The sequence below is a fragment of the Nyctereutes procyonoides genome, unplaced genomic scaffold (assembly GCF_905146905.1).
Source record: "Nyctereutes procyonoides isolate TBG_1078 unplaced genomic scaffold, NYPRO_anot_genome, whole genome shotgun sequence".
In the NCBI taxonomy this organism is placed as follows: domain Eukaryota; kingdom Metazoa; phylum Chordata; class Mammalia; order Carnivora; family Canidae; genus Nyctereutes; species Nyctereutes procyonoides.
This window is the reverse complement of record NW_026575131.1, coordinates 6,363,838-6,391,594: the sequence shown is the minus strand read 5'-3', so window position 1 is coordinate 6,391,594 and position 27,757 is coordinate 6,363,838. Positions and strand designations below refer to the sequence as shown.

Here is a 27,757-nt window from a genome sequence, read left to right as displayed (position 1 = left end):
TTTTATTATGATCTATCTTTGTGTCACTACTCAGATTTTGGAAGTCATTCATCTGTTAGTTGTTTATGTTTTCTGAACTAGGTAGTAGGGTATGGGGAAGCACAGCACAATGAGGGAACCAAGAGTCTTGGACGTTTTTCTATCTTACATCTAATATGACTGTATACATAACATTGGGCAAGTCATTTAACCTTTCTGAGTCTTAATCTCCTTGTCTATAAAGTTGGGGCAAGGATGTCAGCCTGCTCACAACAGGGGTTTGTACTGAAGCTCTGGTGAAGGGTTTGTGGAGGAAGAACCTTGGAAAGCAATCAGTACTGTATAAGTGTGAGGGGTTGTTAATACCACATCAGTTGACTCATTAGGCCACCTCAGTGCTGTGAAAATTAGCCATATGTCTAGGTTTCTCAGTGTCTGAGATCAGCCTCTGGGGAAGGTACTCTTGGGAACTGCTGGGTGGAGACTACCACATGCATCCTCTCTCCAGACAGTAGCAAGTAACAAGGACAGCACATGAACGGTTTTGTCAGTAGTGTGACAGGGCTTTTCTGTCCTCTAGGCCACCCCTTCCTCTTGACTGTGTCTGAGTGAAGACAAATAATTAAGAAGGCCTATTTTTGGTGTTTTACAATTTATTTAAAACTGTATCAATTGATCCTCATGACCACCTCATGATAAGAGGCTCAGAGAGGTGAAGTGATTCACCCATGGTCACCCAGGCAGTCAAGGGCAAATCCAGACCAGAAACCAGGTCATCCACCTCCAATTTAGTCCAAGACTAGTTGACTTTAACACCTGCTTGTGGATGGAGAGGGTGCAGAGGATGCAGAGGGCATTTCAGAGAAGATGGTGACTTGATTCCATCAGCTGCATTTGAATGGATGAGGCAACTTAAGCCTGAGGAAGTTAACTGACTTGTCCAGAGTCACATTGTTAAAATACTGTAGACTCTCAGAAATCAACTGTTGAATAAACAAATAAATGAGCCAGTAAGGAAGCCATGGGAGATATTCACAAGAATCCTGAGAGCATTCCCAGGATCAATAGAATTCACTTTGTATATGCCAAGTCAGCCCAGATACTAAGTGGATAGGCTGCAAGTGGTTTACAGACTTGTGGACTTAAGACTTAGCTCAAATAACTAATGTGAAAAGTAGACATAGGACTTTAAGTGAGGTTCAGGCAAAGTCCTTTAGGGGTTCAGGAGAGCAAGTGCTCATCTGATTGAAAAGATCAGGAAAGCCTCCATGGAGCCGCAGCAGTCTGGGCTGGACTACAGAAAGGAGGAAGACATTGAGGTTAGGCGTTGGCAGGGCATCCAGGTTCTAGGCTCAGCAGACAGGTGCCTGGGCTACTTATGCGAGAAGCAGGTAAGTAATTTTAGCAGTGAACTAAAATTCTGGAAAGTCTCATGCCCTCCCCTTGCTGATGTGGCTCACTGCCTGTCCTATTCTGGTGGCACCTTATTGCAGGAGGACGTCAATCTCAGGGAATTGGAAGACAAACACCGGCTCTGCAATGCTGGAGCAGATTGCAATGTCAGACAGGTGAGTGAGCAAAGGAGTCCACTCCCTAGCTCAGCTCCATAGTTGAAGAGGTGAAAGAAATGAGCTCTGCCTAAAAGGAGCCTCTAATCAAGATAGAACAGAAAGGCCTAAGCAACCAGGTAACAAGATTAGGTAGGACTTGGTTATATGCTAAATTATAAAGATAGAATGGACATGATGTAGAAGCTCCAAGAAAGGAGTAGTTACTCTGCACTGGAATAGCCAAGGCCACCTAGAGTATGTGGGACCTGCTTTGAGCCTGGAAACATGGGTGGAATCTGGAGAGCAAAGTGAGAGAGCACTGTAGAGAGGGCAACATGCTTGATGGGGGTAGAGGGAGGGGAGGAGGAGAGGTGAAGGGATGGATGAGGTGGAGGCACCAAGGAATCGTGAGTAGCAAGCAGGCTTGAAATGAGCTAACACCCTAGCCTCAGAACACCATCCCATCCCTTCCAGGTACAAGCTGTGGGTGGACACCTGCTCTGAGATGTTTGGTGGCCTGGACATCTGTGCTGTCAAAGCTGTACATGGCAAAGATGGAAAAGACTACATTTTTGAGGTAAGTCTGGCACAAAGAGTATCTCAGTAAGAGACAACCTCCAAGGCTAGAGGCCAGGCTCTTGGCTTCAGAACTATGTGAGTGGCCCAAACTACATTCAGATTACAGTTTCTCTGTCCAGGGGATGGTTCCCAGACAACACTACCAATGGATGTGCATAGTGAAATACCTCCATCAGTGGGGAGCTATTGTTTCCAACCAGCTAGGCTGATCCACCCAATGGGGAAGAGATGCCAGATTTGGGTTCCTGGGGTCCAAACCTAATGCTATTTCTCTAGGAAGACTATAATGATTTACTATTTTTGGTCTCTGAAAGCTGGACTTGGGAATCATTTGGTTCAATCTGCTCATTTTCCAGATGAGAAAACTAAGGCCTAATGCCATGACATGTGCTCAAGGCCATGGAGTAAATCACTGTCTCAACCTGGGCTAGAGTTCAGGTCTGCTGGATACAGGATATCCTTAGCATCTCTCTGAGCCTCAGAGATACTTTACTCAGCCTGGTCCTCTAACAAAACTTGATGGACTCCCTTTTTCCATAGTAAAGGAAAGTCAGTAGCAGTGTGAATCCTTCACACATGTTCCTGCCCAATCTTCTGGGAGCAGGAAAGGCTCCTTGCCAGGAGTTGGTGATATTTGCAAAGGATTAGTGTCAGGAGTCCAAAGTGGGTTTCAAAATCTACTTCATGATCTGTTTGGCATGTAGTATTTGGCATGTAGTATTCTAGATAGTCATATCCCCCTCTCTCAGTGGGACTCAGTTTTCTCATCCATAAATGAGACTTGGACTATAGAATCTATGATCCTGATTAGGTGGACAATTCCTAAAGGAGGAAAACATTTACCTGGACCTTGAGGTACAGGAAGAATTAGGATGGCAGTGAAAAGGGAAGGCATCCCAGGTCATGAGCAAAAGCAGAAATCTAGTTGTTTAATGGGTAGAATATGTGTGGAGATAGAAACTGCATGGGTGAAAAATCTCGGAGATGAAAACTGCCTATTCCTAACTAGAGAGTTAAAGTAATGACCTTCATGTATTCCTGCTCTCCCTGCCAACAAACCTCTGAGCCCTGGAGTTATGCTATCTCCATGCTCTCTCCTTTTCACCGCTACCTTCAGCTACCAATTTTTCAGTCTCACTGAGCCCTGGCCTGGGTGAAGTCTGGGGGAAAGGACCCAAGGCAAAAGTTTGCTGGAGTTGGGGACAGAGGTGCTATTTCTGCAAAGGAACATGCTTCCAGCTCAAGAAAAGAACACTGGTTTCATCCCCAACCTATCTCTGATGCCTACTCATTCTGAAAAATATTTCCAGACCCTTTCCTAACCTGGGCTACATCTTCCACTAGGTCATGGACTGCAGTATGCCACTTATTGGTGAACACCAGGTGGAAGACAGACAACTCATTACTGAACTAGTCATTAGCAAGATGAACCAGCTGCTATCCAGGACCCCTGTTCTGTCCCCTCAGAGACCCTTAACCACCCAGCAGCCACAGGTAAGCAAGAGGAAGAGACACAGGAGAGCCAAGAACCATTCCCAGGTCCACTGTGGCTCCAGGATGGAGGAGCCTTCTCATTAGCAGTCTGCGGTATCAGCTATTGAACTGTCCAGAAATAGATTACTGGATTTCCTCTCTGAACTTGAAGTCTCTGGAGAACCAGATCCCATTTCCCTTAGGATACTCCCACTTTTGGATGGGAGATCTTCAAGAAAGGTTGGGTCCTTTCACCAGCTATTCATTGTCTGTGAGGAGTCTGCCACATTTATAGAGAAAGAAGGGTCTTTATCAGAAGTCTGCTGGTCTAGAGAGAAGAGAGGGTCAGGTCCCTCATTCTGGAAGAGAGTGACAAGGTAAAACTCAAATTAGAAATCTGCTTTCCTTGCTAAGGGAGAGGCAGCTTTTTTCAGTTGACTATGGTGTGTGACTCATGGCCAATCACATTCACAGCGACAGTCTCCCAGCTGCAGACCTGGTAGGAAATTTACAGATTGTTGCTTGTCACTGCCCTAGAGGAAGAGTGGAAGGTATCCCCCTTCTTCCCTTTAGCCCTGAGAAATACAGAGAATATCTGGTTGCAGCTTAAAGAACTTATGACAGAGTAAGTCCAATGCTCTACCCAGGTGAGATTAAAAAAAAGGGGTGGGGGCTGTTCTGGGATTTTGTGAGGATTCCTTAAGTACTTTTATAAATAGACCTGTGCAAAACTCTCTAGGCCTTCAATAGTGAAGTCATTTTGAACTAGAATGGAGAGGAGACCTGAGTTCAGCCTTGTCCTTGCCACTGACTTACCAAGTGACTTGGGTAGATATCTTCCTATTTCTGTGCCTCAGCATCTTCATGTGTAAAATGAAGGACTGAACAACAACAAAACCCTGCTAAGATGTCTTCTAGCAATAAAATTTAAATTATACAGAAATGACATCTGAAGCATAAAAGTTCAGTAACAAAGAGAAATCACCAAAAAACCCTTTGCACCCCAGGAAAGCATTAGCTCTTCTTTGATACAAGACCCTTACTTTGCAGGCGTTACATATTGCAACCTAAATATTCTCAAGAAAAAATCTAGAAAATATCAGAATCAAGTCAAGAAACATATTAAGTAATGAGCTTTCCTAAATATAGGGGCTCCTGCAAAAGTCCCTTATAGTAAAAGCCAGACTGACTCAAGGATAAGCTTTTCTCTGCTCAAGCTCACATTCAAAGCTACAACAGGATGTTGTGGAAAGCACCCTGTGCTGGGAGTCAGAACATGTGGGAGTTAGTTGTACTTTATCATAAAAGTATGTGACCTTGGTAAGCCATTCCCCATCTCTAGACCTCTGGTTCCTTGCCTTATAGAATTAGGTTGAATCAGATGATATCTAGATCCCTTTCAATTCTAAGGTCACGTGAAACCTGGAGTCTGCCCAACTGCAAAGTCTGACAGTACAGTTCTCCACAAGACTCACTCCTCACTCCTGACACCAATAGAGTTTAGAGAGTTCCCAAGAATTCTTGGGAAGGACTCACATAACTTACCACAAACTGTTGTACTCCCAGGTGCATAATAGGAAAGGGTATGGATCAAAATTAACCAAATGAAAAATGCATAGGACAGAGTCTGGGAGTGTTCCAAACATGAAGATTCCACTGTCCTAACATTCCTGTGTCCATATGTGACAGTACACATGCTGCCAATCAGGGAAGCGCATCCGAGATTCAGTATTCACAGCTTTCATTGGTTTTCAGGTCGTTGGCTTGCTTGATTGATTGATCACCTGCTTGAAATTGGTCTCCAGTATCCCCATCCCTGGAAGTCAGGTTAATACCATGTGGCCTCAGGGACCACTGTGAGTCACCTCATCAACATTTATTATCATGTGTGGTCTGATGGGCTCTCACCACAAATAACAAAGACACTCCTATCACTCAGGAAATTCCAAGAATTTAGACTTCTCTCCCAGGAGTGGGGGTACAAAGGCCAGATATCTCTTTGGGCAAAGTCAAATCTTTACTACAGACATGATTAAATTAAATTAACAAATGTCTCTTAAATATTTTGAGAGGGCCATGCTTTATTCAACTATATTTCCACGGACCAGCACAGGCCTATCCCAATGTGTGTGCTTAAAATTAGAAAGCAGACTTAAGGGTACGATGATGAATGAGATACAGTTCCTGTCCTAAAGTTGTTTAGATTCTAGATTAAAATCATGACTAAATTCACATTCGTCAGATGGTACCTTCTTGTATTCTCTGTTAGTGTCCTCTTGAACCTTGTGCCTTGACCCCAGACCACCCTAAAGACAGAAAGTATACCGCAGTCTGTCACATTTGGCAAAACACTGCAACTTGGGCTTGAGGTTATGACTGTACTGGTCATATTTCTACCTTCCGTTTCTCCCTAATGATAACACATTTCCACTGGTTATGATTGAGGAGACATTTCAGTCATCCTGGCTCCAAGCCCATGGAGCTGTCAAACCAGATTGTTTTCATATTGCCACTATTACATCTGCCAGTTTATTTGCATATTTAGCCACATGAATCTCTTCTAAGGCCCATGGTCCATGAGTGTCCTTTTTGCTTTCAAGTTATCCCTCTCTTCTCCATCATCAATTTCTTCTTTTCTAGACAATTATCACATCTACCCACAAACATCTCCCATTTAGAAAAATAAAGTAAAAGCCAATCCCACCATCCTACTGAAATTGCTCATGTCAAAGTGACTCCTTGTCACCTAGTTCTCATCTTTCCATCCCCTTATCTTACAGGACTTCTCAGTAGCCTTGATACAATTTCCCACACTCCCTCCTTCTTGAAACACTTTCCTTTCTAGGCCTCAGTGATCCTGTTCTTGGCTAGTTTTCATTCTACCTCATTGGTTTCTCCTTCTCACCTCCTTTGCTGGCCCCTCCACTTCTGCTAAACCTCCAAATGTCAGTGCCCTAGAACTTGGTCTGTGTATATTCCTTGGTGATCTCAACCAGACTATATCTATTTCCTGCTCTGACCACTCCTTGAACTCCAGATTCACATTTCTAACTCTTGCTTGACATCTTTATTTACATGTCTAAAGGCATCCTAAATATAACATGGCTAAAGCAGAACTCTTTTTTCCCCCTTAAATTTGTCCTTCCTTCTAATTTCTCCAAACAATTCATACAGGCACTCTTACCTACCTCTTTGCCTTCATACCATCCTAGCTCTTCCTCACTGGTAAGGTATTTATATGAGCTGTGTCCTCTCTCTGAAATGCCCTTCCTTTTGTTTTTGCATGGCTGGCTCCTTCATGAGAATATAACTGAAATTTCCTCAGCTATCCAATCCAAAGTTTGGATCCAAATCACTGGCTACCACCCCTACTTCTTTAATTTCCTGCATAGCACTTGCTATCAGCTAAAATCATTCCCATCAGTCCATTTCTTTGGCTCTTCCAGTAGAATGTAAGCATCTGGAGAATAGGGGTCTCTTCACTTCTGTACTTCTAGGATCTGCAGAGTAGCTAGCACCTGGTAGCCATTGAATACATCATGGGTATACTAAGGAAGGGTGGATGAGAGTGATTTAGACAAGTGCAGTCAGTAGGAGAGTTAAACAACAATAACAAAACTAAGTCTGGCTACTTTTTTATTATCATCATGTGATAGCACTCCTATGCAAATGACAGTGATTAAAATATTCCTCCTACCCAGACAAACCATTCCTCTTCTCCTCCCCTAGATAAGGCATTGTAGCACATATTTGTTGAATGAATTTCCAGATGGAATAACTGTCTTTAACAGCCCTTACAGCATATTGGAATTGGTGTCAGGATCTTATGAGCGATTTTGGTGGTGTGCATATGGAAGGGATATGAACCAAGGAATATTACCTGGGTCCCAGCCAGAATTCTGCATGATATGCACTGAGCCCTTAGCTGCTGTCACTAAATCACATAGCATTCCTCATTGTCAAGTCCCTCTTTTTGGCCTCTTTCTTCTGTGGCTTTGGCAGCTCAGGCTGAAAGAGCTTCTGGCCTGAGTCACAAGCCCTAAGAGCTACTTCTTGCCCAGTATTCTAGATAAAGACCAAGAAAGGCAATGACTAGCCATTTATCTACCTTTCTCTTTCTCTCTTTGTCTGCAGTCCCACCCTTACAGCTTTCATTAATTTGACTCTTTTTTTTTTCCAAGCCAAACTGTATCCAGCTTTATTAAAGATACTTTTCATAAACAATCATGGTATTTCAGGCAGGACATGGGCGGACGATCGTTTACAGTATACAACAACTTTCAAACTCCCTTCTTCAATGGACTACCAAAATCAGAAAGCCACTATAAAACCCAATGAAGTCTTCATGTGATGCTCTGAACAGGGAAAGTTTAGAGTGAGGGTTGACAGTTCACATTTAGCATGTTGTTTAACAACTTTTCACAAGCCGACCCTGACTTTCAGGAAATGAAATGAAAATGGCAGAATTATCAATCTGAAGATCCACAAGCTAAAAAAAGGAACTCTTTTGAGGGACGCCATCTCAGTGGTGACACTGTAAAGTCCAGATTGCCTGACATACTGGGAACCATTTCATGGGATCAGGTTCCAACAGTCTCTGGGTTTAAGGGAGTCAAGTCTATGTTGAAGGCAGAGAGGGAGAAGAAGACATAAAAAAATGAATTTTAGTTTTTCCACACCACCAAGGTGGCTCATGTGTGTCAACATCAAGGAATCCCTCCTCCTGGGAGCCAAGAGGAAGTTTCTCAAAACTAGAAGGGGAAGGTGTTTTTCCCTCTTGTTATCAATCTAGCTTCGGAGATATTCTATTAGTGACATATGCCCTTCCCCCAAAACAACAATGAAGTGTTCCGTGTGCTAACAACATAGCTTAAAAAAAAAAAGTAAAACAAAATTCTGCATTTTTATAAAACTTGATAAAAAATAGTATTTCAAACTGTACAGTCACCAGAAGTACACAGTTATCAAAAATGCACACACTTCACTTGGCATCTCCAGCACCTTCAGCTTTCTGTGCCTGGTCTGTTTGGGCCTCTCCATTTTCTGCAGGGTTATTTCCATCCTTGCCAGCATCAGCTTTCCCCTTTTTCCCTTTGGGTACCTTCTCTCCCTTCTTTGCAGGGGCCTTTTTAGGCTTGGGCTCTGGGTTTGGAGGAGCAGGTTTAGCAGATAACCTTGCAGATCTTCTCTGTGGCTCATCCTTCACCTTGGTTTTATCTCCTTTAGCATCCCCTTCAGCCTTTCTCTTGGGCATGGTGGCGGCAGCGGGACGTAAGCGCTGGACGCGGGGATGCGGCGGCACGCGGGCTTTGGCCGGTCCGGGGGTCGTTCTCGCCTCTTCTTCTTCCCATTAATTTGACTCTTGAAGGACTAGCCCGTAAAGGAGGCTGAGGGGGAGATTAGTAGAGGGCCCAACTTGCCTCCTTGTCAGTCAGGCACCTAGCCCAAGATGGATTAATTATAGAAAACAAAGAGCAAAGTCATTGGAGTGGGCCCAGGCTAGCTGCTGTGCCCAGTTCAAAGGGATAGGGTGGGTTTCTAAGAGGCACTGGCTGTGTTGCTGAAAGTAGGGAGGTGAGTGGCAAAGCCTTATCTGGCTAATGACAACATACATGGTCTCAGCCTGACTGGACTGCCAGCTTCGGAGCTGCCCTAAGAATTGGCCAGGGCAATTGTTGGCTCTGAAGTGCTTCAGGGAGACTGTTTTCAAGGTGGCAGTGACACCTGGTGGCCAGTAATGGCCAAAGCCTCAGGCTATATAACCTCCCTGCAGGCCCTGTTCTCCCATCCCCCACACACATTCACTGACCCCTGGGGTCTGCCTTCTGGGTCTGAGCTGGGCCTTATAATCCAGGGCTCTAGAGAAGTATATGCTGTTCCTGAGGCTTGGGAATCAGGAAGAGAACTTCAGGTAGACAGTTTTCAGGTCATGCCAGTAGAGGTGTCATCCTAGGGCTCTCCATGTGTTCATCTTTTTAAATTTCCAATCATACTGCTTCCATTTTTATTATTTTCCTATAAATTCTTTCAGAGTCAAAGGGCTGAATTGGTAATGCAAGGATTTCAGGCACCAACGGGCTTTCTATTTGGCCTGTGGGTTATTCCCATGAGGAGTGATCCTAAGACTCGGTCTTTGGAGGCATTAGTACACATGTGGTGTCCAGGAGGAAGCCGAGCCTCTTCCCCTACTGTGAGCTGATCAGATCACACTTGCAATGTTGTTTGCAGTCTGAGGGCCACAGTATAACATGGACAACCTCTAACTCTAACTGGAATGTGCTCAGAGGAAATAACCAGGAGGTTGAGACATTTGGCAAACCTTTGAGTAAAAGTTAAAGGAGCTCCAGTTGAATAGCAATAGCCTCAAGAAGCCCATGATTTAGTACCATCAGTGCCCTTGTGGCTGTAATGGGAAAGGACTGGTGCCAAAAAGCTAACCTGACAAAAGACAGGAGTAAATTCTCTAACACTAGGAGAGAAAAAGGCTGCTCTGGGAAGTGGTGTGTGCCTGCCACATCATTGCTGATGTTTATTCAGAGGCAAGATGAGCCATTTGTCAGGGATATGGTAAAAGGGTGGGCTGCGGGCTAGGGCTGTTGGAGCAGGTAGCATAAAATCTTCCAGATCTAGGATGTTGTGTGCTAGCCACAGACCTGGAAATGGCAGTGATGAGACTTCAAAATTGAGGGGCTGAGGTCCATAAATCTGCAGCCTCTGGCCTCTGGTGGGACATTCCCCCAGTCCCTTTTACTAGTTCTTTGGACTAAAGAAATACTCAAAACATTTTCAGCTAGGTCTTTCCAGTGACAGAGGCTTGAAAAGATGAAGTCTCTGAGTACAAGGACACCAACACCAAGGAGGGGTTTCATTGTGGTCTAAAGTGCCATGCAGTTAGGGAAGGGCCACGACTCAGATCCCAATCATGGGACTAACAGGGACTTACATAGCTAAGAAGTAAATTTAGGACAAATGAAAGGCCTTCCTGCTTCCCACAGCAGGACTGGCTTTAGGGAATTTGTTCCCCAGTGAGCATAAGCTGAAAATGTGAGGAGATTTGAGGCAGGTTCAGATAAAGTCACTAGTGACCAGATCCCTTAGCAGACTATTCAGGGAAACTGACTATTTTGGGGACGTCTTAACTTTTAAGGGACATCTTTAATCACTTGAAGCTGACACTCTGACCTCGAGTGACCTGGCCCTTAGTGCCCCCGTAGGTCTTGTGGACTGCCCCCGTGGGACACTTCTTGTGTCCTTAGGAAGTCACTGATTGTGGGAGGGCCCCAATCCAGGAGATGAGCTCTGCCCTTGGAGTAGCAATTTCCTTCATGAAAGGAGGAGGAGGAGCTCATCCTTGGGAACCTTTTATAACCTTTCAGTGGAAGGAAGGTAGGCACTGGTAACTGCTAGAGTGATCTCAGAAAGATCCCAAGGTACCTGAAAAAATGCTGTCCCCTTTGCTCCAACTGAACGTACAACCTCCCAACCACATTCCTTCCTGCAGCCTCATTCCCCCTGGGGTCCCAGACCAGGGGAGCAGAGCCTGGGGGAGCTGATCAGAATAGCTCTGTGCCATGTCAGGCAAGGAGCTTGGCCTGGCCTCTTTCCCGGGGCCAGACCTTGAGACCCTTTCCCAATTTCCTGTCTCAGATATGCTGAGCAAGCACAGGCCTTCCTCCTTGGTGGGGGCAGCTGGACACGGGCCAACAACTCTCAAAAGTTGAGTCACTCAGTGTCTTTCCTTCCTCAACTTTCCATCCTGCTGGGACCTGAGATAGGAGCTCCTGTCTCCCAGCTTGTCTGCTGAAAGCCAGAGGATAGCAAATTAAAGGTGCCTTTGACAAGACCCCACAAACCCTCATCCATGGGCTTGGTTTCTCTCCTAGACCAGTGATTTCCTGTCCATTCACCTTAAGAGCTAATATTTACTGTTCTAAAATGACTCTTCTGCATCATCTTCATAAGCCTTGTTGGAACAAGTCAATGATATACAGAGGGCATGGTATAACCTAGCCCAGAATCCCCTACACACTGAGCTAACAGGTAACAGGTGACAGGAAACCACCCAACGATACTTTCTCCATCAATGCATTAAATTCTAGAGCTTCATTAGAGTTGCATTCCTTTGGATTGATATTTATTATCATTTATATAATAGTAATGATGCTTGCTTATATCATTGCTTTGACTAGCACCTTACAGTTTACAAAGCACAGACATTATTTTGAGTCTCACCACCCTTACACGAGATAGTAGGGCTCATGTAGGATAGTAGGATAGATACCAGATAGGGCTGGTATGTCTGTCTCTGTTTTGTACATTGGCAAAGAGAATGCAAACGACTTGTCCAAAGTCATGCGGTTTATAAGCAGGAGAGCTGGGTCTTCTGGTCCCCAGTTTAGGGGGACCCAGTTTAGGGAGTAGTATACAATACTATGCACTATGCCTTTTTCATGTCCCCACCAGAGCACTGGGGAAGGTAAGAATGGAGACAGCTGGGCCTTTGTGACCTTGTGTAAGGGAAACCCTTGTTTTCCTTCTCCTGACAATCAAGTGATAAACCTGCCAACCTAGAGGAGTCTCTGAGCTACACCTGCCTTTCCTGCCTCCCTGACTTCTCAGACCCACCCAGTGGGTTCAGCAAAGTGGGATACCAACCCACTGGCTTTGATGGAAAGCGGTAACACACTTGTCAACACACTTGAAGCACTTGTCAAGAGCTTCAAAGCCTGTGCCTGTAGACACCCCTGCTCAGACCCAATAGCTCCGGGGTCTTGCTGGGCTTAGACTCTGCAGCTAAGGAGGGCTGGTCTTCTATCTCAGACACCTAAAGAACTGAAAAATACAGGAAAGTATTAATGGAAACCCAGAACCAGCCTATGGAAGTCATCTGCCTATAACTTCATAACATCCTCCATAGCATCTCTGACCAGGGTTTTCCTGGCCCTGTTTAAACACCTCTAAGGCCAGGAAGCTCACTATGCCCGTTATTCCTTGACCTTTGATCGGATTTACATTTGATCTTCTACTCAGTCTTAGGTGCTTCCATGGTTAGGTCACTTAATCCTTGCAATTGGTCTGTTTGAGGAACTGAGACTCAGAAATTAAGTAACTTTCCCAAAGTCACATGAGGAAAGATGTCATTTCCATACTTCTCACCATGGGTACAGCTCCAGGTACCCATTTTTCCCCCATGTATCTATTTTAATTCCACTGATGTCCCCCTTATTTTTTTTAACATTTTATTTATTTATTCATGAGAGACAGAGAGAGAGAGAGAGCCAGAGACACAGGCAGAGGGAGAAGTAGGCTCCATGCAGGGAGCCCAACATGGGACTCCATCCCTGGTCTCCAGGATCAGGCCCTGGGCCCAAGGTGGCGCTAAACCGCGGAGCCACCTGGGCTGCCTGATGTCCCCCTTAAAGGAACAGCCAGAACTGGTTGCATTGCTCTCTTGTGAGGCTTATCAGCTAAAAGAGCAATGGACCTGTGCCCTTCCCTCCTTGAGACACTGAAGCCCCTCTAACTGCATCAAATTTTTGGCAGCAGCATTATAAATGGAGACCCTCTGAGCTTGTTATCATTCTATAAAGCCATAATTGTTTGGGTTTTTTTTTCTCTCTTATGCTGCTGCCAAGGCTTTCCCTTTGACCATAAGGGAAAAAGGCCCTTCTTTTTTTCAGTACAGCTAAGCACAAACATTGGACTACACATTCTTACCTGTTTGAGTCAACTCAACTTCCTGAGGGAAACTGCAGCTTAGTCTGGCCATGAGCTCCTGCTGTGGGTTGGCTACAGTCCAGACTTTGGCAGTGACGCCAGAGTGGCCAGACTTCTGTGGAATTCAGCATCCCAGGCAGTTCTTGGTGACTGGAGACAGATCCCATGGTAGCCAAACCCCACGGGAATAGCCCTCAGCCCCAACAGATGGATGGCTTATGGGTGGAGCCAGAGAGTCTCAGCCTAGCAACGGACAGTCCTAGGGGACTCTTCTTCTACCCCTCATAGTCCCTGGGAAGTCTTCAGTCCACAACTTCTGTGGAGCCAGCAAAGGGTGAAGCTTCCTAGGCGCCAGAGAAGGGTGGCCAAGGCATATTCCCAGGCTCCAGTTCAAAGGACTGCCTCTGGGAGCTCTTCCTCTGAAGCTTTTGGAAGGGAACTTTTGGGCTCAGTTCATCCATGTCTTATTTGTATATTTCTGAAGCTGAGGAGAGCCAGGGCCAGCCTTCATTGGTATGATTACTCTGTCAACTCATCCAATGAGTGTCTGGAGTTCTACCATTAGAGATTAATCTATGGGATTTTAAAGGGTTTCTCCTCTCCCCACCCTCCCCTCCCCCGAATCATAAATTGTCAGGGTAGAAGGAACCATAGTGTTCACCTAATATAGCTCATGTTTAGTGAAGGCATATTCTCTACAATATTTGGTCAGCTGATTCTCTAGCCTCTACAGGAACACACCCACCTTCCAAGATAGCCTCTTCCACTGATTTTACTATAGAAAGTTCTTCCTATAACTGAAATTCTACCTTTCTGAAGCTTTTGCCCAATGGTCCTGGTTCTGATCTCTTATAAATGGTTTTCCATAATTCTATCTAAAAATAAAAATTCTCTTGGAGGAGAACATCTTAAGCTGTTCTTGACCAATGCCTGAGGTGATTGGCAGCCATGCGTGGTATGGGGTGAGGCCCCAGGGAAGGAGACTGGCAAGAGCCTATATAGTGGCTCCACAAACAATATGAATTTTGCTGTCTTTCATATGAGTATTCTTCTCAGGCAATGAGAAACCATAACACTGATAGATTGTCAGGGAGATCAAAGGAGGCTTTACTATCACAACTAAATAAGGTTCTCTGAAGCCTACGAATAGAGCACTGCAAGGGGTATTCCATCATGGGCATAAGACTTGGGTGGCGCCGCCTGCAGCCCTGGGCATGATCCTGGAGACCCTGGATCGAGTCCACGTCGGGCTCTCTGCATGGAGCCTGCTTCTCCCTCTGCCTGTGTCTCTGCCTCTCTCTCTGTGTGTCTCTATGAATAAATAAATAAAAATATTTTTTAAAAAAAGAAAAAAAGAAATTCCTCATCAATATCATTGTCATCTGTTGTATTTTACTTAGAAACTACAGAGGCCAGTGCTTATAGATATCTTGATAGATGGATGGACAGATAGATAGAAAGATAGATAATCTCACTTCACATCACAGAAACCTTTTGAAAAGAAGTGGGTACAGAGGGGTGAAATAACTTGCCCAAGGTCACAAAGCAATTAAGTGGCACACCTGGATTGAACGCAAGGTCTTCACAGCCCAAAAGCCCAACTTCCTCAGTCACTCTGCTATCCAGTCTTAAAGACCTACTGCTGGAGACCTAGACAGCAATGTGTGTGTGGGGGGGGGCTGGGAGGGGGATTGAACCCCAGCCCCGTCTTAGCATGCCAGAAGCCCAGGTAGAAAGGCCACCCTGTTATCTATGCACCCTTTATCAAACACTGTACACTGTATCCTGGCCCCAGACTTAACTAGCTGGCAACCAGGTCATGAGAAAGAAGAGATCACAGTGGGAATGAACTCTTAGGCTTAAAATGTCCTTGGGTTAGGAAGTCTTGATGGAAGCAATATCTGCTTCTTTGACGCTTGTTTTAACTTTACCTTCTGTACCTGATATACAGGTACACATAGCAGGCCTCAAGTTTAGTTCCCTAACCTGAGCATTTTCAGAGCTGCTCACTAGAGTTGATACCAAATACTTACATGGTTTAACTCTTATGATTTAACAATATGCCTCTCCTAAAGAATTATACTCTAGTCCTTTTTGGATTTTCACCATTATTTTACTTGCATGTTCATTTATTTAACAAGCATTTATTAAGGATCTCTTATATACTCAGCCCTATGCTTGATGGTGTTGGTAAAATGATGATAGTCTTGAATTTTTCAAAATATTCCTAATTCTAACTATTTTAACTTTTTAAATAAATAGTTCCTGTTCTAGGCCATATGTCCCTATTTTTCTTTAAAAACAAGGGCATTGCATTTGTTAAGAATTCATGAGAAGATGAAGATACATAGTCTGTGCTTGAAGGATGTATCAGTCTTCTTGGGCATATCATCTAGGCTTTAGGATCACAACACAGCATTACAAAGACCCTCTTTGGTAGTATGAGTTTCCTATATGCTGTTTCAGGATTTCAGAGAAGAGATCATAGTCAAAAGGGGCAGTTGGAAGGGAAGATTTCATAGATGAGGAAGAAAATTACTTAGACATCTAAGATGTTTTGGATGGGATTGGTAGAACAGGTGAAAAAGTATTCCTGTAGGGTACTCAGCACAAAAAATTATGTGTTCTAGCCTTGAGAATAAACAGTGAGGGATCAGGCCTGGAGGGAGCCGGTATGCTTAAGACATGAGGGAGAGAGAAGGCTAGATTGGCCAATTCCAACCATGCTGAAGCAAGTTTTAGATGTCAGCCTGAGGGATGTGGTTGTCATCCTGCTGGCAGGTTGTCATCCTGCTGGCAATGGAAGAAAATATGACTATCAGATTGCCTGGCCTCACAGCCCAGCTGCATTAGCCTCTACTGTGTGACCCTGGATAAATTACCTGACTTAGTTGGGCCTCAATTTCCTTGTCTAAAAATTAGGGATGTTGATAATAATAGCATCTACCTCAGAGAGGTCTTATGAGGTATGCAATATATCAAACTGCCCATCGTGTACCTGGCACATAAGTAGTATTAGCTATAAATTATTAAAGAAGTATAAAGTGACACAATTAGGGAGCATAAGAGGACACTAGGTAGGCACGGGATAGATTAGAGAGAGAGGAGACTATCTGGTAATGTAGTAGTAGTAGTCATTGCCTAGTAGTCTAAGCAAGAAATGGTGCAGGCTTGACCAGCAATAGTCAGGAAAAAGTGGTGAATCATAGATATTGAGAGGGAAGAATGGATGGGTCTTGCTCCTGACTGGATGGTGTGATCTCTAGGTGATGTATTGGTGGTGGGTATTTCAGTGCCAGAGCTCAGACCAAGCATCTTGGATCCCATGACAGTATTTGGAAGAATGGGAAGGGAAGTGTTGTGCTTGCTGTGATCTGTGAGAGGGTGGAGATTGTAGATAGAACAGGTACCCTCTGATGTGGTGGCACTAAGGACATTTCAAAGGTCCTCTGCCTCCTACTGTCCCAAATCCTCTTAGTAAAATAGTTTTAGATAATGGTGTTAAAGACCATGACACTGGAGAGGGTAACACTTCAGCTCTTCTTGAGTGGAGCTGAAAAAGGCTGGAGAGAAGACTGATGGTGAGAATGGGAGGCCCATAGGAAATGGGGAACAGGAGAAGAAACAGTTTTCATGTGGGAGTAGGGCTGAGGGGCACGTCACAAGGGAGAGGAGCACTGAAAGAGGAAGCGGGAGCATGCTGGGGACATGCTCAGCCCATTTCACAGCCCTGCCCCTGCAGCTCCCTCTGTGACATCACCATGAGCACACTTGGCAACTCTTAGGCTTTATAGAGCATTTCCCTTGTACTGAATTTAAGCTACAAATGCTCACTGCCTTTAATTCAAATGGTAGACAAACTGAAGTCACATGCATCTTCAATCCTTTCAGGGCATAATCAGAATCACAGCTGGGAGGAGAGGAAACATGGGAGTGGAGCCATGTTGTTGGGTAAAATGTAATGCTATCTGAGAAGGAAAAACAGCTTGGCCTTGAGCACTTCTACAAGCATTAACATCTTACCCCTTCCCTCTGGGTAAAGGAAGCTTGGGGGAAACAGAAGACTGGCCCCAAGTCCTTCCCTAGGGAGTTCCAGCATAGCCCAAAGAGTGGATCTGACCCCAGAGCCACCTCCAGAGCTGATTCTACATCAGAGTTAATTCCACAGAAGTGAGGCAAATCTGGGCTCATCATCTGGTCCAGCTCCTAATCTCAGGGGCCCTGAAGTGCCTAAAGCCCAACCCAATCTCTGGACTTTGGTGTTGATCCTCCCTTTCCTTCAGGAAGCTGGGTCTGTAAGTATTGAAGGAACTGGACAGCAGGCAGCCACCAGAGAAGAAACCAGGTGCTATTAGAAGACCCAGAACATCTAGACAGAATAAGTCTAAAAAGGAGGGAAATGAAAAGGGGGTTTAGGAGGTCTCAAGCCCACACTGCCTAGGAACCCTGCCCCAGCAACACCAGAGAGGCTGAGAACTCCTTTGAGGTGTATTTCTGGAACAGCAGAAGCCTCTAGGCCAGATACCATGGATCCCATCACATCCCACTGCACTCATGCCATGGAGCCACAAGGTTTCTCTTCGGAATCTGCTTGCAGTCTTGTTTTTATCTCTTTTGCATTTTGTCTTCCAGAGTGGAACACTTAAGGATCCGGACTCCAGCAAGACCCCACCTCAGCGGCCAGCCCCCCAAGGTTGTTTACAGTATATTCTCGACTGTAATGGCATTGCAGTAGGGCCAAAACAAGTCCAAGCTTCTTAAAGTGATTGGTAGTTCATTTTTCAAAGCAGAAATTTTAAGCCAAAAACAAACAAGGAAAGAAAGGAAAGCGGGGAGGGAGCAACAGACCCTCCCTTTGGTGCCGTTTCTGCATTCTTTCAATACTGACTGGACTGTGTTTTCCTATGCAGTGTCAGCTCCTCTGTCTGGTTGTTTACCTGTTCCTGTTCGTGCTTGTAATGCTCACTTATGTTTCTCTGTATAACTTGTGATTCCAGGGCTGTTTGTCAACAGTGTACAAAAGAATTGTGCCTCTCCCAAGTCCAGTGTGACTATCTTCTGGGTGGTTTAATAGTATTTTTTAAAGTATTACATAATGTGGGGTGAAAAAGGACTGGGGAGATGGACAGGGGAGAAACAAAGACCACAAAAATAAAACCCAACTCCTCTCCTCCACCTTCCCAGGCTCAGATTAAAGCGCCCCCCACCCCCTGCTTACCTCCATGAGTGTGCTTGGGATCTTCAACGAATTGTGCTTTTTGCTTCCTTTCTGCATGGCTAGGGTAAATAGAAGTTAAGAGATTTTCAAGGTCTAATTTCCATAGCTTCATCCGTTGAATCTGAAGGCATCCACCTTTTTCTCCATTTGCTAAAATTTGGTGCAGTTTGAGTTTATGTGAATAGGCTGGCTGTGCCTGTAGAGCTCTTGTGTTTTTAGTGATGACATGAAATATAAAGAACAAGCTCTTTCCGGGAATGTGTTCTGTACTTTATATCCCAGTGTACCTTCTTTTTTATTATTAACTAATTAGCTATGAGATTAGACAAAAAAGAATGGGGCCGCTGATGTGCAATATCAAAGTGAACTTGTGAGTATTTTCTGTGTGTTGATCTCAGTCCCCTAAGTTGTTTTTTCTTTGTTGCTGTTTCTGAATTGGCCGTATTATGTGCTTCTGTGGAATTGAGGCTGATTTGTATTCCCCAAAGCCTGACCTATGTACAGAGATGATTCTTTAGCAATTTTGGACATAGGATGCAGGAAGCTACTGAAAGTCTGAGAAGGATTCGACTATCTTGCTCTTGCCCTCTCCCTAGGCAATCATGAGACCAAATGAGAAATGTCCCATTTCACAGAGTGGGTACACTGCCTACAGAACTATGAGCTGGATTTCTGCCTTCATTTTCAGCTGTTACAAGAGCCCCCCCAGAGGCCAGAGAATGGGGTGTTTTATCTTTCCTGGAAAGACCTATCTCTGATTTTAGCTTGTGTGTGTTTGGGGCAGAGGCTTCACAGCCATGGCTCTTGAAGAAGCCTGACCAGTTTGTCCTCTTTCCTCTGACACAGAGTTCCTGGGCTATGCTGAGGCAATTAATGAAAGCAGTGCCTCATCTTGCCATCTCCTAGCCAGGTTGGGACAGGCACTGAGTGGTCTCCTCTAGGATGGAGGTCCTTGGGAGTTCATGCCAGCAGTTTCCATTTTAAATAAGTGCTTCTAGCTCTACTGTTACATTCCTCTCACTTCTATGCTGACATGTTACAGTTCTGGATTCCAGGTCTGAGGAATAAATAGTGTTGATAGTATGATGTATGGGTCAAGGGCACATGCCCTAGTTTCTCCTCTGGTTGCTGGCAGATTCTGAGGCTACAGAGAAATGCATTGAGTGTGAGTGTTCTCATCTGTGATCCCTCCCTTAGATGGTGATGGTGATCGATCTGTTGTAAATATATACATATATGCATTTATGCACTTCCAGGTGAGTTGCATAAGAATCAGGTCCTTAAATACCTCCCAATCTGATGAAATGGTAGAAAGGAATAAAGCAACATTTCCCAGAATGGAGGAATACATTTTTATTTTTGTATTTTTTATTTTTTGTCCAAGTGGTGAGCTGATGGTGGTGTTGCTTCTCTGCATGTTATCAGTGTGAACATTCAGGTGCTTTTCATGTGACATTTGTGAGCCACAAATACAAAGTTGCTATTTGAATTCAGTCAGGCTCCAGAGTGGTGTTAGCCAAAGTTTCTCAGGTCGGAGAGAAACTGATTAGGGCTCCTACTGCCAAATGGAAGCAGGCAGCATAACCTGACTATCATGTGCCCTCAGGCAGCATGCTAAGGGAGAACTCTGTGGCCTGGGGGACATCCACGTCACAGTATAGGATTGCTGTTCAGGTGTTTTGTATCCATTTCTTTTCTGATGTTGTCCCCTTTTTTTGTACCAATCCAGCTGGGAAAACCTCAGCCAATGCTGGAAGTGTGATTTAAGTACCTCTCTTTTGTGACTCTCTTGTACAGCTTAATGTGCAATAAAGGAAAAGTTATATCTGTCTTCAGTGTTAAGTTGTAAAGTTTCTGGCTATTCAAGTATCTCTGTGCAAGTGGGAAAGAACTCAGGTTCCTGGTATAAGAGGTTGAGCTATCCACCTGCTGTACTTTGCAAGAAAAGGCTAAAATACAAATGATGCCAAACTTTGGAAGAGGCAAAAACTGGTTAACATGAAATATGCTGGTCTGTTGGCTTCATCTTCACTGGTTATCCACTTTGAACTTGGAACTTCGAGTTTTCAATCCCAAATTACATTTATGTATTTATTTATGTAAAACTAACTCTGGTATTCATTGGTAATTGATACAGTGGAGCCCACGCCATGTATAAAGGAGAGGCGCTGATAATCAGGGGTGCACAGTGATGTTGATGTATAATTCTGCCTCTCCAGAGGGTATGGGTATTCTGGTGTTTCTAAGATACTAAGTTACAACACAACTCTCTTAGCTCTTGAGTTTCCATAAGCCTGCTCCTTCTAACGGGCTCATGAACGTAGATGCTGAGAGTGAAACCTGAGAAGTTGGATCTCTCAGGCCAATTATGCATCATTTCCACTAGTCAGTATGTACTGATGGGGGCATCTTTTGACTTTGGACTGCAAGAACCACCACCACCACCACCCTACCCCCGCCTTAAGTCTGAGCAAGCAGGTATCATACTTACTGCCTGACAAACCCCCAGAGGGAGGATGGCCTTTTTTTCCCTCCAGGCCACCAGGTGGTTTTCTGTCTTATGCTGAGAGAATGGTATCCTGGTCCTTTTGGGGGTGGGGATAAGGGTAGGGGGCTGCTTCTTTGTGGGATGGTGACCACAACAACCCCAGGGGAGAATAGGACTTGGATTTCTGGAGAATTTCACCACATACGCTGGGGAGGGGGTAGAGGCTCCTGAGGATGGTACTATGAGGCAAAAGAGTACATGGAAACAGAAGATGCCCCTAGTCATGTGCTTGAGTTAATGTTAAAATGAAGCCCTGGTTGGGCAGAGCATGGCAATCAGACATGTGCAGGTCAGGAGCTGGACAAGGCCCTGCTCCGTAAAAACAATGCAAGTCTGTGATCATTAATGATCATAAAGCACACAATACTTTTTTTTTTTTAAGCACACAATACTTTTTGAAGAACTTTCTTGTCCATTAACATCTTTGAAACACTACCAATCTTGAAAGACAACTAAGACTAGAGATTACTTTTTCATAGTTTGATGGTTATAAACACCAAGGCCCAGAGAAGTTTGCTGACTTGCTCAGGGAGTCACTAACAGACTGTGTCTTGGATTTTCTGATTCAAAGACCTGTGCTCTTTCCATTGCCTTTGTACTGCGTCTACTGTGTGGAACTTGAGACCTCCCAGTAAACTGTGGGGCAGGTTGCCCTATACCTGAGGAACCTCTGGGGAAGAACGGTTGGGTCCCTCTGTTCTGGGGGACCTTCTGTAAAAGAGCTTGCGTCTGGTCAGGGCCACTCATCCCATGGTTTCTTCCTTGTCCTCCTGACTTCTGCTGTGCCTGAGGTGCTGTGTGTCTCAGGAGGAGCAAGTAGTGGCAGATGTATGAGGGAAACCAGGGACTGGCTCTGGAGCCCTACAGAGCCTTGGGTAGCTTCTTATAATAGAGCTTATCCTTTTGATAATTAACTAACCTCACCCTTTAAGACTAGATTCTAATAAGGAAACCCTTTGATACGGCTAAATTATGAAGTTTTTCTTGTACTGAACCTAGGGGGCCCTGGGCAACCCCAAGGAATGCAACCCCCAGGCAAGGTGCTGCCTCCACGCCGGCCTCCCCCTGGACCATCACTGCCACCTTCCTCCTCTTCTTCCTCCTCCTCTTCTTCCTCCACCACCCACGGAGATGCACCCTCCAGCAGCAGCTCCCTGGCAGAGGCCCAGCCACCCCCGGCTGCTCCACCACAGAAGCCCCAGCCTCACCCACAGCTCAAGTAAGAGACAACTCAGCAGCTCCTTCCCCTCCCCTCTTCCTGCCCCTCCTCACCAGCCTTAGGCTCCAGAGCTGCTAGAAAGCACCCTTGTTCAGGCTTTCTTCTACAGATATTTTTGTGGGGCTTTTTTTGGTTTTGGTTTTGGGTTATTTTTTTGGTTGGGGGTATGGTTGGGGTTGATTGGGGAGGGTAGAAAAGAAGGAAGTGAAAGTCTAAGGTCTAGCTAAAAGCTCAAACCCTCCCCTTTCTTCCTGGGGAATGCCAATAAGGCAGAGTTACTGCCCTTTTCCTATTCTTATATTAGCTTAGGGTGGTTTCTTTCTTTCTTTCTTTCTTTCTTTCTTTCTTTCTTTCTTTCTTTCTAAATCCTGTCTCCCACTCTTTTTTCCATTCCTTTTCTGTGAGTGTGTGCATTGTGTGTGTCAAAATTTTTTTTTAAAAATCCTCTTTCCTGCCTCTGACTCAGAATTTAGGGTGTGCAATCAGCAAGGCTGCCCAGAAGGAAAAGGGGGAAGTAGTTAATTCCATTTCAACTTTTTACCTTCAGCTTTGTCAGAAGGAGGTCAGTTTCTGGCGTGGCCATCAAAGGAAGGCCCAGCTAGAGACACCCCTGAGGAACTCCATCTTCTTGGTCTTCCTCACTCCTTAAAAGCTCCCCCTACACAGTCCTGCTTCAGAGGAAGAACTGAGGGTTCATGGGAAGCAGTATAGCTGTACTTAGGATGGAAAGCACCTGAGTTGGATGGTGCCCTCTCCCCTAGAACCAGAGATACCTCTCTCCACTGTCCCCAAACAGACCTCTGTCATCACTGTCAGCACAGACAGGTATGGCCTGCAGGGATGGGAGTGATCCATCTGTGCTTCTCAGAGTGAGGTGATGGAAATCTTCAGGGAGGGAGAAAAGAAAGCCACTTAGACATGGTCTGGTCATGTATAATTGAATAAACTGCTCAGAGATTTGGTTAGGATTCAGGTTCAGGTAGTCCAGATGACCACTTTCTCTGGGTCTTCCAACCCTCATGACTGGAGGGGCATCATCCACTACTGCTCCCCAGCTCTGGCCAGTGGCACATTTCACCTCTCACCTGCCCCATAACCTCCCCTCAATCCAATTGTTTTCTGCATGTTGACTTTTAAAATCTCCCTTACCTTCTCATTAGTCAATTCTAGCCCCAGTCTGAGGGCTGATCTTTGGGTTATCACTGCCTTTGGGCTGAATTTGTTGAATAGAGCCAACAGGCAGGAGGCTTATATGCCATGCCCCTGGCTGTGCACGCAGAGGAGGCCCCCCTTCCCAGAGGCCAGCATGTTTGGGGCTCATCCTCAACCCTAATGGAAGGCCATCTGTTCACAGTCACTGTAGGAGAGAAACTGCTCACACTCCCATAGAAGGGAATGTTGGGGACTGACACCAAATGTAGAGAAGGGTTGGGGGCCCTAAGACATCAGGAGAAGAGTTCTACAGCCAGAAATCCTCAGGAAAGAGACAGTGAAAGTCAGGGAGACATGAGAGACCACTGGAGATACCATACCTTGTCTTTTCTTCTCAAGTACTGGGTTTGGCCTCCCTTTGACGTTCTTGTCTTTTTCCTCTCTGAATCCCTAGGTCTCAGGGGAAAAATAGATTCCTAAAATGTGTGTGATTTGAGTTTTTAATGAGAAAACTGCCTAACGTCTTTGTGTACACCTGATATGTATCTCTTTTGCCCCTAGATATCCTGAACTGCATCAACCTCATATTAGGCCTCCTCTGAGGAAGGCTACAAAGGATGGTCATGTCCATTTTAAAAGCAGATAACTTGAGGCCTTAGTTTATTCCAAGTTTATTAGGAATCAGAGAAAAAAAAGCGGAGTATAAAGACCTGAGAAGTCCTAGAGAGCATTTTACAAAACATCTGCACATGACAGATGAGAAACCAAGCACAAGACTGAGTGAAGGGCAGATCCAACACTTTGACCCAGGTCTTCTGATGCTGGCTTCACCACTAGACAGTTGATGGAAAAGAGAGTGCAGAGAGTCTAAGGTCTCCTAGTTGCTATATTTAATCGGAAGGAAAAGGTATAAGATTCCTAGATTAGTACTTACCTCTGAAATGTAGCTTGTAAGCCATTTAGTTTAGCATTAAGTATAAGAAACAGCTTTTAAGTCGCTCCATCTCCCTCTTTCCTTTCTCTTTTCCCCCCTCTCCCTTTCTCCCACACTGCCCCCATCCTTTTCTGTTTTAGCAGCACTGAAGGTGAGGATGATAGCACAGGGGCCTCCCTGGGTCCTGGCAGCACTCCACTGGCTTTCTCCTCCGTCACCCTGGTCTCCCTGGGGTGGGAGTGGGGTTCGGTTGTATATTCTCATGTCACCGTCTTTCCCTCCCTCATTGGGAACACCCTCTCTCACATTCTCTCTGGTTTTTATCTTCAAGCAAGTCGCAGTCCCTGACAAATGCCTTCAGCTTCTCTGAATCCTCCTTCTTCCGGTCTTCAGCCAATGAGGATGAAGCCAAAGCGGAGACCATCCGGAGCTTGAGGAAGTCCTTTGCCAGCCTCTTTTCAGATTAGCTCTCCAGATAACACGGGGGCACCTAGCCCAACCGGGAAAGGCATCTATCTGAGACATTTGCCAATAGTCAGCCATGCTTGGTGGTGTCCCATGACCTCGATGTGTGTGGCCCTTTCCTCTGCTCCGTTGTGCTAAGTGATATTGTGCAGCTCAGAAAAGACCATGCGAAAGTCTCAGGGCGAGTGCCTAACCAACAAGGGGCACCTGACATCAGAGAGAATAGAGCTGCTTTCCTGTAGTCCTAAGCGCTTCCTCTGGGGTCATCGTTTGCTGTGAGTTTAGTGGCCTTATTGTGACAGCGCCGTCATGTCTTATTCTTCTTCATGAAACCAGGATTCCCTTCACTGAAGACTCTTGGTAGCTTAACCTCAGATGCAGTGCTAAGCATGCCCCCGGTTTAGTCAGTGCTGCCTATTTGGGGATATACTTACCCCAAAAATGCTCTTGGCTCTAAGTGTTAGGAACTTACCCACACTTGGATTCCGTGTCGTACATGTTTAGCTGTTAAAACACACCTGCCCAACACAAGAGATTCCTCGACCACTCTCATGGCAAAGCACCTTTAGTCTGTCGATACTGGAGAGAACAAGATCCCGCCTACCTTTTCTCTCCTCTGGAGAGCAGTTCTTATGTGCGTGCTGCAGTGATCTTGAGCTCCGAAGCTGCATTGTAGAGAATGCATGCCACTGTAACAGCAGTATGCCAAGTTTTGTGTTCATCTCCAAATAAATGTTAAGACATTTGGTGTAATAAAAGCAGCAGCATTAACCAGCATTTGATTCAGCTGTGAGGGATCCCCTAGGCCACCCTTTTGGCTGAGAGAGTATATGTGAGACATACATGTGTGCTTGCAAGTATAGGGAAGGGAAAAGTCTAGGAGAGTGAAGCTGTTTTTGCCAGTATGTTTGTGAATGTGTTTATGTGTGACTGACTGTATGCAAGTGGTTGAGAGCGTGGCTATCCTTTAGATGTCACATATGCTGGGCCTCCTTGACATCTCCCAGTGAATGTTTCCTGCAGGACAACTGAACTTCCTTTGGTAACTCAACATCTCTACCACTTTTACTGAATTTGTGGCCTTTCTAGTAAGCAGAGCACCCTTGTTCCTATGGCATCCAAGTTAGACCTACTTGTCTGGTCCATCAAGCTCCTCACCCAAAGCCACATGGTGGTGCCAATGAGGCTGGACCAACCAGCTCTGAGGAGTGGAATCCCACAAGCCTGGCCTCAGGCATCCTAAAGAGGTCTGTGATTGAGGGTGGGCTCCACAAGGGATTTCATTCTGGCTTCTTCACAGCTCACATAAGAGTAGGCTCCCAAAGATCACAAATCCTGTGAAGACAAGCACCACATCTGCACTAATACATGGAAACCAGTATATTAACATTATATCTATATAATTTCCAACACATACCCATCCTGACTCAACAAAATAATACTCAACTGAATGCCGCTATCTTGTTAACCCTCCTCATAAGCAGTAGATGCCAAAAGGCCAGAGAGTGAAGTTCTCTGGCACCAGGGTCTCCTTTCTAACTCAGCCCATGGTTTCAAGGTTCAAGGATCCAGAACTTTACCTCCTTCTTACACGTAAAAAAATCGGAAGTAGAACTTCCCATTGAGTGGCTCACTGGGTGGGGTGGGAGGTGTGTGGCAGCCCTCCTCCCTCAACAACATACATAACTAGAGAATGAACTATTAAACTAAAGAAAAAGGTGGGGGGCAGAGAACTCCCTATACTCCAGGGAATTGATCTTCAAGGTTCCTTCTATTTCCAAACAAGAGTCTGCCATTTGTGGTCATTTCTGTCCCTTCAATTCTAAAAATGTTTAGTAGAATGCATTCATTTCATCAAAAAGCATTTCTTGAGCATTTACTATGAGCATAAACACTGTGATGGAGTCAAAGAAATGTTTACTAATATTTTCATAGTGCTTACTAAGTTTCAGGCACAATTCTAAGGTACTTAACATATATCAATTCATTTACTCCCTCCAAGAATCCTATATTATAGGTACTATTACTGTTTTATAAATGAAGAAATGGAGGCACATCAAGATTCAATAACTTGATCAAATTCACCGAGCTGGCATGCAGTGGAGCTGAGATTTGGATCCAAGCAGTATAGCAGTATAACTCATGGCCTTGACAATTTTGCTGTATTATTTTTATTTAATCTAGCAAAGGAAATAAGATATAATTTTATTAAATTGTATGTCATGTGAAAGCAAAATAAGAAATACACACAAAAATTCTTCACATCTATACCTTCTTCCTTCTTTTACCTTCTTTCTATCCATTGGCACCAGGAAAGGAGTAGCGGGAGAAGGTCAGAGAACTTATTAGTGTTGACCCCTTGTCCTAGAACCATGAGTAACATACACAATGTATCTTATTCTGATTGAATATAGTTCTGGTTCTTAAAAAATTACTCATTCTTCCACATGTGATGTCAGACCAAAAACCACAAATGGCTTATTTAGAAAATGAGTCACCCAGGAACTGCTAGGGTGACAAAAAGGGGAGGCATTTACCATAGGTCATGTAGCACCCTAGTCCAAAGGACACATGGATTCTACTCAACCCTTAGTAATGGGGTGGGGTCAGAGGTGGGGGAGTTCCATTTAGAAACACTCCTCTTGGCACATAATAAAGCTGGCATCAGAGATTGGGAAATTTGCCACTCACCACAATCAATAAATATTTAAAAATAAACGATCTAAACCTGGAATCTTCCAAGGTTGGTGATAGTCCACATAGATCTTTTTTTTTGTTGTTTTTGATAGTCACAGAGAGAGAGAGAGGCAGAGACATAGGCAGAGGGAGAAGCAGGCTCCATGCACCAAGAGCCCGATGTGGGATTCAATCCTGGGTCTCCAGGATCACACCCTGGGCCAAAGGCAGGTGCCAAACCGCTGCA

General features: G+C 44.9%; 2 protein-coding genes across 2 annotated transcripts in view; one reads left to right on the top strand and one right to left on the bottom strand.

The window, feature by feature from the left end:
• The window catches only part of SYN2 (synapsin II), a 205,057-nt gene extending 179,427 nt beyond the window's left edge, over nt 1-25,630 (top strand). The window contains exons 8-13 of the mRNA XM_055343437.1: nt 1,473-1,547; nt 2,004-2,106; nt 3,453-3,602; nt 17,931-17,991; nt 22,064-22,283; nt 24,701-25,630. Of these exons, the coding sequence (XP_055199412.1) occupies nt 1,473-1,547; nt 2,004-2,106; nt 3,453-3,602; nt 17,931-17,991; nt 22,064-22,283; nt 24,701-24,836 (745 nt within the window). The 3' untranslated portion in view covers nt 24,837-25,630. The remainder of the gene's footprint in view (nt 1-1,472; nt 1,548-2,003; nt 2,107-3,452; nt 3,603-17,930; nt 17,992-22,063; nt 22,284-24,700) is intronic.
• LOC129521708 (non-histone chromosomal protein HMG-17-like) lies at nt 8,466-8,930 on the bottom strand. Its single transcript, XM_055343439.1, has one exon. The coding sequence runs from the start codon at nt 8,833-8,835 to the stop codon at nt 8,563-8,565; it is 273 nt and encodes a 90-aa protein (XP_055199414.1). The 5' UTR covers nt 8,836-8,930; the 3' UTR covers nt 8,466-8,562.
• Nucleotides 25,631-27,757: the final 2,127 nt, after the last annotated feature.